The sequence below is a fragment of the Ambystoma mexicanum genome, chromosome 7q, assembly GCF_040938575.1.
Source record: "Ambystoma mexicanum isolate Mex_15411 chromosome 7q, UKY_AmexF1_1, whole genome shotgun sequence".
In the NCBI taxonomy this organism is placed as follows: Eukaryota; Metazoa; Chordata; class Amphibia; order Caudata; family Ambystomatidae; genus Ambystoma; species Ambystoma mexicanum.
In genome coordinates, this window is record NC_090941.1 from 1,052,704,604 (window position 1) to 1,052,722,497 (window position 17,894).

General features: G+C 38.7%; 1 protein-coding gene across 1 annotated transcript; it reads left to right on the forward strand.

The window, feature by feature from the left end:
- The first annotated feature begins 14,114 nt into the window (after positions 1-14,114).
- Positions 14,115-15,110, forward strand: LOC138528148 (olfactory receptor 52E4-like). The gene has a single exon (XM_069639599.1). The coding sequence runs from the start codon at positions 14,115-14,117 to the stop codon at positions 15,108-15,110; it is 996 nt and encodes a 331-aa protein (XP_069495700.1).
- The last annotated feature ends 2,784 nt before the right edge of the window (positions 15,111-17,894 follow it).

The window sequence follows — 17,894 nt, forward strand, 5'->3', positions numbered from 1 at the left end:
CCGAAGGGAGAGCGCTTTGTCAAATCCAATATGAACTCAAAGCAAGATGGCGTCTAGCGTGATGATGTGAGCGTGTAAACAGGAATGTGATCACGTCATCAAGCTAACTATAAAGAGCGGCCATTTGTTACCAACGCGGTTATCATGCCGTGAGGAGATAGAAACACATAACCTAAAAGGGAAAACCGCATCTTTAGAATACAGGTAAGTGAAAAGAAGGAGCACATTAGGATGCAAGAGAGTATATTTTAGGCTTCTGAATTGAGAATGAGCTAATGCTAAATCAATTCGATTTCATTATACCAGGTACCATCCAGGACAAGAATAAGTGTTTGACTTTATAAACACAGAGGCTACTTACCTCATTAAAACCACCATCATTAGATGCTTGACATCAAGGGAATATTTTCACAATGCTAAAGGTGAAAAAGTGAGTAGTGTATGTACCTTATTGGTTAGAAGTAACAAATGTAAAGAACTGTAAGGCAATAATGCATAAACCATGAGGATATGTAAATGTTTTTCTATATGTATATTTCTCTGTTCATTAACCTAGATTTTAAATCATGTATCCATCCTGATGAACCATTGCAAAGTAATGGGGAAACACGTGTTGAGGGAATTATTCTGAGAGAAAATATTTCTTTTTTAGTAACGAAACAATCTGAAATTGATATTTAATTTGAAGAGAAGAATTCTTATCAAATTGAATAAATTGACAATTCAATTTGTAATTGGGAAAACAATGATAATTTAATTTGACATCTACCAATCGGATGGAAAAGAAAATTACAAGTAAATAAAATTGGGGTGCAAAACCAAGGATATTCATGTTGCTTTTTATTCATATGGATCATGGATCATTAACTCTAGTTACATGAGGCCCTTACTGGAAGTGCAGAAGGTCAAAGGCCGGATAGAATGGTCTGAAGTAATGGTAACTTGCTTTCAGAAACACAAGGCTGGGAGCAGCAATGCTCCGGGCTTGGCGAACATGAATTGCGAGAAGCCATTCTAATTATTTTAGCTTTCAAATGGGAAGGTGATGACAGCGGTACTGACCAAGAAAACATTGCTAGGCAACAAACCTTTAGCATACTACAGTGGACTCTTAGACCCAGGGGTACAGGGACAGTTCCCTTGTGAGCAAGCTTTAGCGGAAGCAGTTTTTCAATTCAAAAGTCTTCCAGCATTATTATGGGTCACTCCATGACACTGTACATGGACCATGCAGTTTTCGCAATTTTGGAAAATTCCAAATCAACATTGATGACCCAAACGGTTTTGGGGTATGAAGTGATTTTAGCAAATGCATCAATACATCCTGTATGGTATCACCTAACCAATCCTGTGACGTTTGTAGCTGAACCAGTGAACCCTGTGGAAATGTTTCATGATTGTGCCACTTCTGAGCGAGTAGAGGAAGTGAGGGTGAATGTGATAGAAGATGCCCTGGATGGGGGTGAGGTACTTTTTGTTGATGGGTCTTCAACTATAAATCAGGATACTAGTGAAAGACATATGGGTGCAGCTGTTGTGGGCCTCGTGTATGGAGAATAGCGGGTCAGACTGAAGAGATGGTTGCCTTCTCATTACTCTGTGCAAGTGGCGGAACAAGTGGCACTGATAGAGGCAGTAGACATTATTAAGAGGATGGCAGTCACTATTCCCCTGTCCAGCATGCTGTGCTGCTATCCAGACTAATTTAATTGTTAACTTTGCCAGCAAACATAGGTTTAGTTAAATGTGCTGCCCATACTAACCACACTAATCCAATATCTCACAGGAATGATGCCACAGATTCTCAGAAAATGGAAACCGTGTCCCAGCAGGTATAGTTACTGGCTCCATACACTGCAGTCCTGGTGCTTCAGAATATAAAGATGCAAGAAAAAGCCCCTAGAGAAGAACAGGAGCTCTGGAAAAAGAGAGGATGTGTCCTCTCATCCACAGATTTGCTGTGGAGACAGGAGGTGATGGGAAAGGTATTAATGCTGTTAGAGCTGCTTCTTTTGGCTCTAGAGCAACTACACTACCCGTCACATTCTTCTCAGTGACAAATCTCAGCAGAGCTCCAGGAGGACTGGTTTATCCCTAACTTACAAGAACAAGTAAGTAGATTGGTAAGAAATTGTGTAGTGTACAAGTAATGTAATCCCGGAAATATCATGAGGTCGGTGAGGGGGGTCTTGCGCAGGCCCTCTGGTCCATTCAAGGAGCTCCACATTGAGTTCGTGAACATAATTACAAGATGCAGTAATTTCAGATATTTAATTGTAGTGGCTTGTCCAATCTCCCAGTGATTTGAGGTTGGTCTTTGTGTACATCCTGATGGTAAATCAGCTGCAAGATTTCTGGTGAGGGAGGTGTTTCTGCAGTGGGGAAATTGTGAGGTCCTTAAATCCGACAATGAAACCCACTTCTTTAATACATTGATTGTAGAAATGACTTTGATGTTAGGGATCAAACACAAGTTGTGCTTGGTTTACCACACACAAGCTAACGGGATCATGGATAGGCTCAATGCAGTCCTTAAGGCCCGTTTATCCAAGCTATGCACTGAATTAAAGAAATCCTGGCACTATTTCCTTCCACTGGTATTATTTTACTTGAGAAACCAGCCAGGGAAGCACCACCACTTGATCCCTAACAAATTTGTTATGGAGTAGGTTACACACACCTTTCACCTGCACGCATGACATCAGATGCGCACAAGACTGCAGTGGTCCTAGCAGAGGAGTTTAGGGGTACATAGGGCTTTAACAAAAAGTGTTAAGATTATATCTTCACAAGTTGTGTATTCTCACCAACTGACAACAGGAGAAAAAGGCGAGTCTACCTATGATCAACTCAAGACAAAGCTACTCCAGGGAGACCTCTTCTACGTTTGCACCTTTGTGTGTCATTTGAACGAGCAGTGTTTCCATGAGCCTAACCAAGTTATCTACTCACTGAGTGGTCTACTTAATGATGACTGCTGTGAAGGTGGTGGGAAAATGGAATTGGATACACCTTAGTGATGCCGTAAGAGATATCGGCAGTCCTCCACCATCACAGGAGCAGGCATAAAAGTTAAGTACGCCCTAAGGATTCACTGTTCATTTCAGTGCAAAGGGGGGTGCAGACCAAGATCTGGAATTTGAATCATTTTGTTTACGAAAAGAAATGTCTAAACTTATAGATGGTATAAAATGAATGGCTTTAGGGTATCTATGGTCTTTGTGTCATCATGTCTGCGGGTGACAACTACTGTACATACCAAACATGTTAATTTGTCTAGTTTCGTGGACATTGTGGAGATAAAAGCAAGAGAAAAAATAAATTCTGATAATGATCTTTTGATAATGGGGATGATGAACTAGATCCCACAACAGATGTACATGGTTTTGAAGCAGATAACATATGGTATAGCCATATGGGGAAGGTGGGGAGAGAGAGATCGGTTTGATATTGCAACATCTGCTCTCTCATCCCCCACTCTTCTGGCATCCCTAGGATGCTTATCACAAGTGCAGTAGAGGTAGCAAAGGCACTGTGTCTAGTTCACCTAGCCCTCTGCAAGCTATGAGGGCAGTTTAAAGGGCAGTCAATTATGGCATCAGTTGTACCAATCAATGAAGACTGTTCAGTTACCGAGCGTAAAGAGCATGATTGATTCTTGGGGCCACTTCTTCTAATAATCGATGGCAGGAAGGAGTGAAGAGTTGCTGAGCTGGAGGAATGAGGGGATTATCTGAAGAAGGAGTGGCACGAATAAGTCAAGGGTATGGGAAAGTGTGGATAAATCAGTTACAGCATCTCATGTGGCTCAAGGAGCCAGAAAACCTTTTAAGGGTGATGGCACAGTTCCCGTTGGCACACATGAGAACTGCAGCAACATGCTTTACATTGCAAATCTGGCTGGAGGTACAGCTGCTCTTCCAGATACCTTCTGGACCTGTGGACAAAATGCATACAGGCAGTTGCCTCCAGCCTGGCGAGGTGTGTGCAGTGTTTCTACCCTTCATGTGCCTGTTGTAATACCAGAGGAAGATTTAATTTTGACTTATCCAAAGCCAAAGTTACATCTGTACTCCCTTTGTCCCCTGTGCCCCTTGCATCCCTTGCATCACCTTATATGTACACATCAAAGACTATATTTGATGGCGAAAATCATGAACAATTGCGACGTATGATGCAATCTAATTACCTTTAAGCAGCATCATCAAAAAGACAGGTCTTACAATGGTTACCAGTAAGAGAACGGATAAGGTTTAGGCTCCTCACTATTAGAAATGTTTGCATGGAAAAAAATATGTGATACTTAAGGCAGCAGTTATCTAGGAAGCACAATGTGAGGAATCTCAGGTCCAGCCATTTAAAATCTCTACAGGTGCCCCGTTGTAAACTGAGGAGAACGGGCAAACTATATTTTAGCATTTTGACTGCTGATCATTGGAATCATCTGCCCTGTCATCTAGCCCTTGAGTCTTTTGTGGATGTTTTGGAATGGTTTTTAGGATTTTAATCTGGATGACGTTGCTCCGCTGCTCTGTTTTTACCTTGTTTTATGTTTTTTTTTTTTTGCATATGGGGTCTTGTTTTATGTATTGTATGCTGTGCTTATTCTGTGTGCAGCAGCCATTTTCGAGTAAGCCTAAGGCACTTTATTAATGTTCAATAAATAAATAACTTGACGTCATACCATCAAACTAGAACCAGGAAGAAATCGGCTTCAAGAGTTTAACTATCTGGAGTGGATTATGAACAAGTACTGGCCATTTTCAAAGAACACAAACAAAGAAAGACAGTTCTTTAAAGCAATACATTGCTCTGATAGTATGGTATTCAAGCAAAAGCATTTACTGCGTAAAGAAGTGAGAGAATTGCAGAGCTCACCGCTGCTAGTGAGAACACAGTTGATTAAAAAGTCAAGACAGAAATACCACAACTGGATAGAAGCACATGAAGCCACAAAGTTTCAAAAAGATGCTGAAACAGTGCTCAAAGCCAAGGAATCTAAGAACACAAAGAATGTATGGCAGCTGCTAAACACAGACAGATCCACCACTTGCCTGTTCCTCTTGAACCCAGTGGCAGGAAATGTATGGTCGTCTCACTTCACTGACATATATAAAAAATAACATATATCAAAGCAATGAACTCAACTTCGATCAAGATGAAATTCTATCTATCATAAAAAGGCAAGCAAATCCAGAGCCCTGGGACCTGACAGACTTACCAGCAAAATTCTAAAGGCAGCAAAGGATGCAGGGGCTAAATTCTGCTGCACATAGTTTAAAAGGATTGTCCAGAATGACCAAGTTTCAACTTTATGGAAAATGAGTATAATTACTTGATCTTCAAGAGGGGTGACGAGTCGAAGCCAGTAAATTATCATTCAATTGCTCTCCTCGACGTGCTGGGCAAGATCTTTGCCTCAGTTCAACTAAAGCGGCAGAATGAATGGGTGACTGAGACAGGAGATTTAGATTGTAGGCAAACAGGCTTTGTTATAGGTGTTGGGTGTAATCTCACCCTGCTACTAATGAGCTTGATGAAAATGTAAAGCCTTAGAGGAGACTGTAAAATGTACCTTACTTGTATCGATCTAGAAAACACATATGATAGCATTGTTAGAGAGCGTTTATGGATGAAAATGTCAGCTGCAAAATGTCCAATTGATCTGCTAAATGCGATTAAAGATCTATACACAGGATCATCATTACAGGTCAGACTAAACCGAGAAGGACTCTTGACAAACACTATTCCTATTTTTAAGGGCTTAAAGCAGGGTTGGCTTGTAGCTGCCTTCTTGTTCAACTTTTACATCTCTGATTTGAGGCAAGTCATTGACCCCGGTCCATCGTGCTCACCAAAAATAAATGGGCAAATGCTGGGGTGGCACTTTCACGCCGATGACTTGGTGTTTCTGGACAGAAGCCCAAGGGGCCTGCAAAAGAAACTCAGTATCCTCTAAAGATATGTAGATCAAAATGACTTACGTATCAACCCCAACAAATCAGAAACATTAGTTCTCGAAAAGAGAAGTTCACGGAAAACGAAGTCCTTGATATGGTCCATAAATGAGCATTGCTGACAAGCATTATCATTGATCAAATACCTGGGGAAAATGGTTAGCTCAAGTGCAAATGAAAGCCAGTAGAAAGATCATTTAGAGTGCACACTAAAACAATTGACATCTCAAGCCATGATAATTGTACAAAAATATGGGACATTTTCTTTTGTCTGTATTGTGCAATTTATAACCAGAAGGTAATCATTTATGCAGCAGAACTGGCTTGAAGACAAATTTGGGCTAAATGTTCTACACCTACTGAATGCAGTCCATATAGCCATCATCCGAAATGAGATTTGGTTGTTATCCCTATATGTAAGAGTAAAATGGAAATCAGTATTACTCTTCAGCAAAACACAAACATTGGAATGTCTGATCCAACTCAATGTCCTATCACCAAGACCAAATGCTTCTACAGATTGGCCATTGGATCTGTGGGTGAGATCTTGTCTCAACCTGCTATCTGAACTGGGTGTCTCCATTGAGACTCTATGCCATAATCCCTTATACATAAAACAAATCGAGTGGGCAGACGACTGGAGAATTACTGAATTGGATAGATCAAGCTTCAAGACCCACTCCCTCTCAGATACTATAACGACCACCCTCAATGTGATACCACCCTACTTGACAAAATTCCTGAATCCTAAACCTCAAGATTTGTTCTTGAGATTTTGAATTGAACATTCTGCATAACAGAACTACATTATGTAGATACAAGATCGGTATTAACAAACTGTAGACTATGTGATGGAGAAGTAGAGTCTTTGCAACATCTGACTCTGTTCTGTCCGGAACTACCATACTTGAGAAGTGTATACGTGTATGATCATCTCTTCCCGAAATTTGAATTGGATGCTGAGAGATGGTGGGAGGCATTATTACAAGGTTGGAAATGTCAGGTGGTTGTATGAACTGGTAACATATTTGGAAATAGTTTTTCAAAAATTGCCAGTATAGGATACGGAGGAAAGAGGATAATTGTGATGTGACTGGCAAAACGTTTGTTATTAAATGTATGCCAAATAAATAAATACATACATTTATGTGACTGTCTGTCACTCACAGCATTAAGTTTATCAAATCATATTTGTATGCTGACTCTTAAATCCTTTGGTACTGTTAAAAAGAAACCTCCTTTCTCATTCACTCCTGTACTTTTTAGGGCTTCCTCCTCTCTAAGTAAACTGAAGCACTATTGGCACCAGGATAAATCCTCTGTCAATCTATTTGTATACCTGCCCTCTCATTCCTGCTTCGTACAGCTCCTTACATCAGCCAAATATTGTTTTATAACATTTCTTTTCTCCAGAGTAGAGAAAATGATTTTCAGGCATTGATAGAATGATCATGTTAGTCCTTCGCTAAAAGATTGTGCCTAAAATAGAAAGTAACACAGAGGGGGGGTCTGGAAACTCTCTACCAGCACAAACACAGCAAATTGACTTGTTCTTGGGTGGATGGCCCCTGGGAGAGTCTCAACCAAGTCTTTAGCTCACTGCTCCTAGGGAGACACAGCTTCACCTCACTGATGATGCCCAGCAAGGTTGAAACATGTGTATGGGTTGCTGTGGTACTCTTGTTCAGAGGAGAATTGCCTAGCATTTTGGTGCTGGACTGCCCCTGGGCAGGACAAAGACTGATATGTGGGGAAATCTCTTCTCTGTGAAAAGAACAGTGAGCTAAAGACTTGGTTGAGACTCTCCCAGGGACCATCCACCCAAGAACAAGTCAATGGGCTGTGTTTGTGCTTGTAGAGAGTTTCACAGACCCCCCAGGTTTAAAATAGAAAGTAGAATATTGTTTTCTGAATAATATAATTTCCTTACCCAAAACTAGTGAACTATATATCTGTAGTGATGCAACATTGCTTTTTAACAGAAATATCCTTCTTGTGAAGAATATTATTTACATGATGGAATTAAATTATTTCAATTTGATTGAAATTGCAAATGAAGTGAGAAATGTGTTGCAGGTATTTTAGATACAACTACATGTGAGATACCTGGAGACTAATGTATTGTTTTTCAATTAGGAACATGAGAAATGTGAGTATTATTCCTTTTGTGTTGTTGTCTTTCCAGAATTAATCATGACTACCGGCAAGTGTTGATGAACCTTGGGTGTTGGTGGGTATGGATGATGACAGCATGTTGAGAAACAACATTTTAAGGCACAAGTAGATACCTCTACGTGGGCACGTCAGCCAACACTGTTTAAAAAAAGGATGATGTTATAAAACATCAACATCAGATCAACGTGAGTGGCATGGGATAATAATCTTCCCCCATAGGCAGCATCTATATGAGAAGTTTAATGTGTAATATAATGGTGCAATATGTATACCTCTAATTGACAGTGTGGGATTGTGTGATGCATAAGATATATGGCTTTATAACGTCACCACTATTGCTTTTATATTTGTGTGTATATGTATTCATCACTGACTAACTCTTTACTTTGAAATTACTCTGAATGATACATGTATTTATATAGTGTTTGTTCTCCTTGGTATGAAGAAAAGGTTTAACTGTATCAATTTACATTAGTGGAAAATTACCTTTCTGTCCTGTCTGAGCCAATCAAATCCTTAATTTTACTTTCATTTAAAGTTGCTGAAACTTTGCTACTGTGTTGCAATTCCATTTTTAAACATATCATTAAAAACCTCTAACCAATCAGTAACCATACAAGTTGCACATCATTTTGAACGTTCAGCTAATTTTAATGTGTTCTGGAGCAATTTACATGGAATTAACATCATCCCCAAAACACTCCTGCTTTCCAATTCCTATTGCTCTATAAGACAGTTGCACATTCTTTATCTAATGAAAATGTGTTCCTTACATACCCTTGATCCAAGGAAAAAGAAGTATTTTCCTTAGTTACATCTTTCCTGCATCAATAATATGGTATCCAAAAGCAATAATATACTTGATTTTATAATACAAAGAAATGTATGTACGTTCCCCACTGTCATCAACATACACGTTTGACCCAATGTTAATTATTAAACATTGTTCAGTGTTTTCTGTAACAAATCAGTTTCCAAATTGCCTTGTCAACTTGCCAACACATGTTTCACTCTATTAGAAGGAAAATATATTGTCTTACCTCAAAGTAACTTTACTCCACTAACTAGTAAGATATACTCAATAAAATAATATTAAAGTTTGAATAATATTACCTACATTATTGTCATTCTGAGTAATTTTCAATCAATCCATTCCACCTTGCATATATTTCCATTCCTCTCAGTCATTCATCGTTTCAGTTATTTAGATTGTCCAAAACCGAATGTCAAAGTTTAATGGCTTATATATAGCTAGTCAGTTTGTGTAATGAAGTAACTCAAACATTTCTACCATGTATTTAAATACCACCAGTTATCCCTTATTCTTTCCTCAATGTGTATCCATACCTTACACATGTGTCCTAAGGATTGAACTTTACTGTTTAAATCTTTTTTTTAAAGGAGGGTGGTCATACTTAACCATATACCTCTATTTAAACCTTCCCTTCTCCATGTAAACCTGTATGAGTCATGTCCTTGTCTTATTCACTTACCCTTGTTCTCAGATGATTCTACATGGCTTAGGAGCCATATGTGTCATGGCGATCCTGTAAGATAAATGTAGCTGCTAAATTTGATCTTTTTAAGTACCTAATTCTGTCAGTAGAAGTTGAAAAGGGATTATCTTCTCATAGAATTTCTCAATGGGGTCCATCTAACCATAGAGTACTAGTTAAGTATTCTGCTATCTTGGACTGTACAAACCTACTACATCTATATCGCAAACAAACTTGACAGTCAACTCTTAATATTTTGGAAACCTTTATACCAAATATAATAATGGGTTTTCTACCAAATGGTATTTTGCTTTGCAATGCATTCAAGCTTCCCCAGACATAAAACTCATCCAATGAGATTGGCTCAATTAGCACACTTTTATCTTCTCTCAACTCTTTTGAATGTATATCATTTTGTTGGTGTACAAGTCATTCGTATGTTTCCTAGTCTTACTCAAAATAAATTAATATATGCAAAATCTTGTGACATCTTGGCCATTTCTTGTTTAAATTTACATACTTATAATAATCCCAGCAACCACTTATTTATTTTGAAATTGTGTTAGTACTCCGCACATCTCTTTATCATTGTAAGAATGAATGTAATTAATGATCGGGGTTTAGGCAGTAGTTTGTTGATCTAAAATAAAAGATTAATTTAGCTTCTCTTTGTTGAAGAAGAGCTTCTTGATTTCCAACTCTTACACTTCTTTCCAGTTGTTCTAAACCAAAGCATCTCAATGTTCCCAATGATTGTTCTTCATATTCCATCATCCAATGTGCTGCCAATTGTTGTCTTATGTCTTTGGTCTTGGCTCCTCTTAAATGTTCATACATTTGGTATTTCAGTGATCTGATAGTGCTCCCTGTATATATTTTGTTGCACAGACATGCGATTGTGTAAATTACAAAAGTACTCATACAATTCATAAACTGTTTTATTTGTACCATTTTGTTGTTTGCATAAGAAAAGTCCAATCTGTTGTTATCCACAAATCTACTTTGGCTACAATTGCTGCATCTGAAGAAACATTTTTGTGTACTACCATATGTCAATACCTGATTCATCCTTCATATTGTCAAGAACATTCTCTGCTAGTACATTCTTTAATTTTTTTAGTTTTAATAAACACTATCTTCACTTTGGACGTAATAAATGGTGGTAAGTCTTTATCAGTTCTTAACATGTCCCAGTGTTTGTGAATTAACGTATACACCATGTGACTTTGTGAACTAAATGTAGTAATAAACATACATCTGTCCTCCTTTTGAGTGTCTTTGATTTTCGAAATCAACAATCTCTGTCTGCGTCTGCTTTATTCACTTTGTTTTCTGCCATGTGAATATTTTTCTCTAAATACACCAATTCTTTGAAACATTTTCTCAAAAATTGAACATTGTTCTTCCAAAAAAATCTTCTGCTCTTTAATTCCTTTTAGCATGTACAAATTCTCCCCCTAGTGAACATTCAATGACACTTTTCTTATGGCCACATAAGGCATGCAGAATACTATTTGCCTGTTATTAATAATTTAAATCTGTAGATCCAAAGGTTATCGTAAATTGTATTCCTACACAATTCTCATTGATACATTGTAGGAATTCTTCCAATTATGTACAGGTACCATTCCAATTTCTTTTTAAAAATTCCATCAATATATCTTGACCATTTTATAATTCCTATCTGTGTGTACCCCATTACCAAATGTGCAATTGATGGGGAACATTTGGATCCAATCGATTACCATGTACATTGCTGATAGATTTGACCATCAAAAAGAAAATAATTGTTTTTAAGTAAGTGCACGATCAGTTAAATTCAATAGATCTTTCCACATGTAATATGAAACAGATTTTGTATTGTAATAATGTTCTGTACTTGCTAGTGCAAAGTCATGTTCTATAGAAATATACAATGCTACTAAATCTAAAGCAACTAAGGAGTAATTCTCATTCCAATTAATTTCTTGCAATTGGTGCAAAATATGGATGCTGTCTCTCATATACGAAGCAAATTCTAGTACGAATGTATTCAAGAAACTGTCAATTAATTCAGAAATCGGTACTAATGTAAATCCAATTGCATTCACACCCGGTCTCCTTTGTGAATGTTGGGCAAAAAGTATATACATGGTTTTAGTGGATGTTTAACTTTAAGATATTCATAATTGTTTTTACTCATTTTCCCTTCATCATACCAATACTTTACTTTGTTATCCGTTATTTTAGTCGACATAATCCAAGCATTACATTTGATTGATCAATTCATGTTCTCCTTCTTGTTGCAAATGTTGTTAACCCATATTATTGTAGCCCACTTTATTTAAAAGTACTGCATTTATTTTGTTGTCTGCTTGTCTTATTACAGTATTTGAATCCTTTTGAGCTGTATAAGACTGTTAAATTATTCTTTTGTCAGATAATGCTTATAATATGATCTTTTCTTAGTATATTTTACATCTAGTTTGAAGATATCTTCCGATACCGCATTAAAGAATGGATATTACGTTTTCATTAGGTAATGCTGGGAATACATTTCGATTTTGTATTCAGGCAGTTCTCTCTTCTTGCTCCTTGAGCAATAGCTAATTGGTCTATTAAATATAATGTACTGGGTACATGATCTTCTTCTAAACTCATAAAAGTTCTAATGGATCCCATGTATTCTACTGTGTGTGCTGAAATGTCTTTTACTACAATGGATTCTTCACAAGCACTGAATGTTGTATTAATATCAGTTTTCGACAAAATTTGTACAAATCTACATACAAACATGCAGGTTTGTGATGTGTATTCTGTACACGTTAAAGTCCTTTATACGGTAAATTAATATTAAAATCATTTAGTTATTGTTTCAATAAATGTATTATGTTATTGCTGTCCCTCATTTGGTTTATCTTCTTTTTCCCTTTCATTCTGTAATCACACCTTTTCATTGGTTCTGTCACTGTCTATTACCCTGTCCTTTTCTACATCTTTGTCTTCCATTATAGTCTTGTCTTGTGCCATTGAATTGTCTAAAAAAGACACTTCATTGTGTAGCCAGTCTACAGTTGTTTATTAGCTCACCTATATCTTTTTATTTCAACTAAATAATTCTGTTTAGGTTTCTTGCTAGTTGGAATTCCTACAGACTTATTGCTGCTCCCTTCTTCATTGTCATCTGTGCTTTCTGTACCTGAACATCCTGGTGTCGTTATATGTGTACTACTTTTTTAATCTGATCTCAAACCATGTTTTGGATGGAATGTGCATATTCTATCTAGTCTATAATCTTTGTCGTCTCTAATTATTTGCCTGATTTATTCTGTTTAATTTCATCCTGATCTATTTAATTTCATCCTGACATTCTTTAAATATATGGCCTAGAGTATTGAGATTCTTTCTGGTTGTTTGTGTTTTATCAATGTTGCTAATCTCTGATTCCAAATTTGTACATTGATCTTCCACTTTTTGATGAAATTATTAATAGTGCTATTCTCATCACTGATTATGCTGATTTCCTTTGGTATGGAACAGTAATAGAGTGTATGAATACAATTGCCCTCCTATATGCATGCTAGGTTGAACGATTATTTGACTGGCTGCTACTTATGAGTGACTAATGGTTTACAGGTAGGGCATCGTTGAGATACAGGAGTGTGGAGTGATATGAAAGGAAATGAAATATGAGAAAGATATCTATCTTTCATGCTGCTTTCACTGTTACTAGAGTAACATTATGAGGAATATTAATTGACATAATTGATATTTTCTTTTAGTATGTGCTCTTATTCTTAAGCGCTTAATGATATGCACTATGCATCTTAATCTCTGACTTTTAACCTAATGAACGTAAGGAAGAATAATTAACTATGAACTGATGCTGAATACGGAACAAAGATTAATGTAATGTTATTGTTTTTATACTCATTGGGGGTCAATATGAGGTTGGAGGTAACCATGCCACAATTTGCGGCATGGTTACCTCCTTACCGGGTACCGGGTCCGGGTTCCTCAAATGAGGACTTACCGGCCATTCCAACCTTGGAGGACCCGGTAATTCCTCATTCGAGGAACACGGACCCGGTACATCCCCATTCCCATTGAGCACCCATAGGGCTCAATGAGAATGGGAGGGTGCTAACAACTGGCCCATTATTAACGGGCCCGTTATTAGCTCCTTGGCCTGCTAGCGGGACCCGCTAAAGGTGCCTGGTTTTACCAGGCCCCCTTTGAGGGTCCCGCGAGCAGACTCATAATAGGGCGGTAAGGGGTTAACAGTGCCGGCACCATTACCAGCGCTGTTAACCCCTTACCGCCCAGCTCGTAATGACCCCCATTGTTTCTTTCTTACTTCTTAATTCTTATATGTGTAAAGTTTTTATATTAAAAGTAACTCGCATTAATAAATAAATAAATACATGACTCCCAGCGTATGAAAATATTCCTTAAACATATAATATTTAAGGCTGTTTTGTTCTCTTTCTTTAATCCAGACAGGGGCATGGCTGCCAGTCTGCGTTACAGCTATCGAGAGAGCATCATATCACCTGTCAATGACACCGGATTCACACCTTCAACGCTTGTCCTTATGGGCATTCCGGGTTTGGAGCGTTTCCACGTCTGGTTTGCGGCCCCACTCTGCATCATCTACATTATCACTCTTCTTGCGAACTCTACCCTTCTCATAGCTATTAAGACTGTAACACAACTTCATAAACCCATGTACTTATTCATTTCCCAGCAAGCTCTCTCGGATCTGACGTTATCCTCTTGCATCATTCCTAAAATTCTGGGCACATTCTGGCTCAATGACGGAGAAATCAGTTTCAGTGGCTGCCTCGTGCAAATGTACTTTGTGGCATTGTTCTCAGCATTTAAATCATCCATTCTTTTGGCCATGGCATTCGACCGCTATGTTGCTGTGTGCAAACCTCTGCGATACAACTCTATTGTAACAAATTCACTCATTGCAAAAATATGGGCGGTGTGTTTAGGCAGGGCAATGTTTCTAGTTTCCCCAGCCCCACTCCTTCTCCTCAGAATACCATACTGCAGCAGATACATTGCCAGTTCAGATTGTGAGCACATGGCTGTGGCAAAGCTGTCCTGTGCTGACATCACTCTGAACAGTGTTTATGCTTTGGTCACTTCCCTTTTTATGGGGTCTGTGGACATTTCCGGTATTGCTATGTCTTACATTTTGATTCTCAGGACTGTTCTCCATTTGCCCAAGGAAGACCGCGTAAAAGCGTTTAGCACCTGCGGATCCCATATCTGTGTCTTATCTGTGTCATATATACCCTATTTCTTTACCATTATATTTCACAGATTGCGCAATGGCATCCCACTGTATGCTCATGTGATTGTGTCAAGAATCTATCTTATTTTTCCTCCCATGGTAAACCCTCTAATCTACGGGGGAACAATGAAGGAGGTACGACAGGGGGTACTTCAAGTATTCCGCAAGATAAAGGACAGAATGAACTTTTGTTTGTGAGTGATATCATCATTCTCTCTAAAGCAACATCTATATTGAAGGGTGATGAGTTCAGTGACTTCTGCATCTGTACACTGCTTTTTGGTTGCCTAGATACTGAAAGTGAACCTAACAATGTATCGCCATTCTGCCATTTCAGGGCGTATTGATACCAAAGCAAAAACATTGCTCTCTGTTTTTAGAAGTTCAAATATGTATTCTTCATTAATGCAATGTCTTTCATAATAAATAATGTTCCATTTTGTCTCACAGGTAAGTTAAAATGGTATATCAACGATGAAGCAGTGGGTGGCACCAGCCCCACTGCAAAACTCAGTGAACACAATTTATATTTACAGCAGGTTAAGGGATTTTGAACATTAAATTCAACCTGGTTTCCATTAACTGAAAACATGTTAACATCTCAAGAAGCATAGTTCGCCTGAAATAGAGGCTCTCTACGCGGGAAAGTAACTAACATAACTATACATTAGATCCAAATCCGGCCCACCTATGTTATCATTGACACAATACCCATAGGGGCAGAGATGGGGCGGGGGAAGTGAGGGGAGCGGTGGCAGGACCAATACAGGCATTCAGATGCATCAAAAGTGCACATAATTACAAAGCAACATGAACCTACTACACAATTAAGAAGTGCCATTATCAAAAGAGAAATTAGTCCAAAAACACAAAAATGACAGGGCGCAAGGTATTTTATGCACCTGTTGTATTAACATCAAGCATATTGTTTGGCTAATGGATCACACATTAGATGCAATGCACAATTTAAAGGGTGCAGGATTTCTTTTTAAATGTGACTTTGTCTCTTGCTTTTATACTATTCTTTTGCAAACTATGTGTATTGGTGAAGTGAAACACAGTTTCTTATTGACATGAATGCGTGATCATAAGATGTACATGTATGTATAATTTATGAATCTCTGCCAGGTTTAAACCGGCGCATCTTTTTTGCAGATGAAAGACATGTGTGTTGGTCGGCATAGGCACTCAGCCTCTCCAAGCACAGGCAAAAGAACTTTAAGTTATACATAGTGTGACGGGCAAAGTCTTATACTGCATCTCTAGTAAGAGACCCCAGATGTTTGGGGGTTTCCTTTGACTAGTTAACTTGACCTTTTCTGAGGTTTCCACCATGAAGGCCTCCTTCGAGAAATGACGGCTGCTTGTGCACAGAGGCCCTTGTGAGTTACCCTATTGCTGTCTGAGTCTCCTCGCCCAGTGGGTTGGGGGGACCTATCTGTTGGTTTAAGGATATCTATCATGCCTAGTCCTAGTGGGGTAAAACCTGCTGTACTATAGACTTATTGCTATTGACAACTGCAGTGCAAAAACGCAGTGCTGGGTCTGATGTTCTCTGTCCCTTGCAATGTATTGGGACACAGTTAGTGTCAAGAGCAAGAACTGCACAGATAACTTCTGATTCAGTCAGGAATGATTTCGGTGTTCCACATCAGACTGAATCCAGGGTATTTGCATGGGAAAGTTTGAATATGGTGACCCCGCAGAAATGTTGTGACTGAGTGCTTGCCAACTATTCGAATAAATGCAGAGAATGAGCAGAATGAATGAGTGTTGTGGGAACTCGGCTCTTAAGAATATTATTTAACACAATAGTCTTCACTCAGGCCCTGTCTATCAATAGACTCTGACCCTGGGGAGACCTCCAAAGCAGTAGCACACACAGCTAAGTTATGACACATTCTGAGGAATCACTGCAGGGCTGCCTCCTTCAAATATTGCATGTGAGCACAATTTCATGGTCAGTGACCAGCAGGAGGACTGGTGAGGAACTCTCTCTTACCTTCATTGACAGGACCAGCTAAGTTCCCATATCTCCAAATCCTCATCTCTGCAAAATCTGTCTTTGGCCCCTGCACAGATCCTGACCCAAGAAGTGTGGGCAATGGAGCCCTAAGAGCAATGACAACCACCAGAGTCTATGACCTGCAGCTGTGGCAAGCATCTGGGGAGGGAATATCAAGATCATCTATGCCTTTTAAAGTACAGTTTCCATTCCGTGAAGCATCTCTCTGGCCCACTGCATCATCATATGGACCCAACATTCCTGAAAACACTGTGTCAGCTACAGAACCTTATCTATAACACTTCAAAGGTTGCAATAGGAATTCTTGCCATCATGATGGAAACATTTTGCAAGCATGTCCCTTGGCTGGTGATCTGGGATACACCTTCTAGTCTGATACTTTGAAAGCATCCAAACAGGAAAGAGGGAGACCATTTAAGAGCATAATTTTTGAGGCCTTCATTGGAATGAATATAGTTAACCATTGTGTCGGCAACAACATAAAGGTCAAAGAGTGTATCAACTGATGCATTTAGTAGTGCAGAATCTCATACAAAATGGTTGGGCACTTGATTGGCAATTGGCAAAGATGGCATGTTTCTTGATGAGTTGGAGCTGTGTGGTAACTTCCATGTCCAGGCTTCTGGTGGTCATTGGAAGGCTAGCAATCAGTCAATAGTTTTTTAGCTCCTTGGTTGTGCCTTTCCATGAGATGAGAGATTAGAGGCTGTTTAAGCGCTGGAGGTACTGTAACTGGTTTTATTGGGTTGTTGAAGAATGCGGTTAGCTGGCAAACATGGGTGTCAGCATGGGTGGCAGGGATTTCAAAAGAACAAGGGCTGCTGGAATCTTTGGAAGCTTAAGGGCCTAAAGCAGGAGGATAACCTGAGATTTATTGGTGGGTGAGTAGTCAAATTGAGGAGTTGGTCTTAAATATTGAATACTCAATATTTTTAATTATTGGGTCTTTATAATGT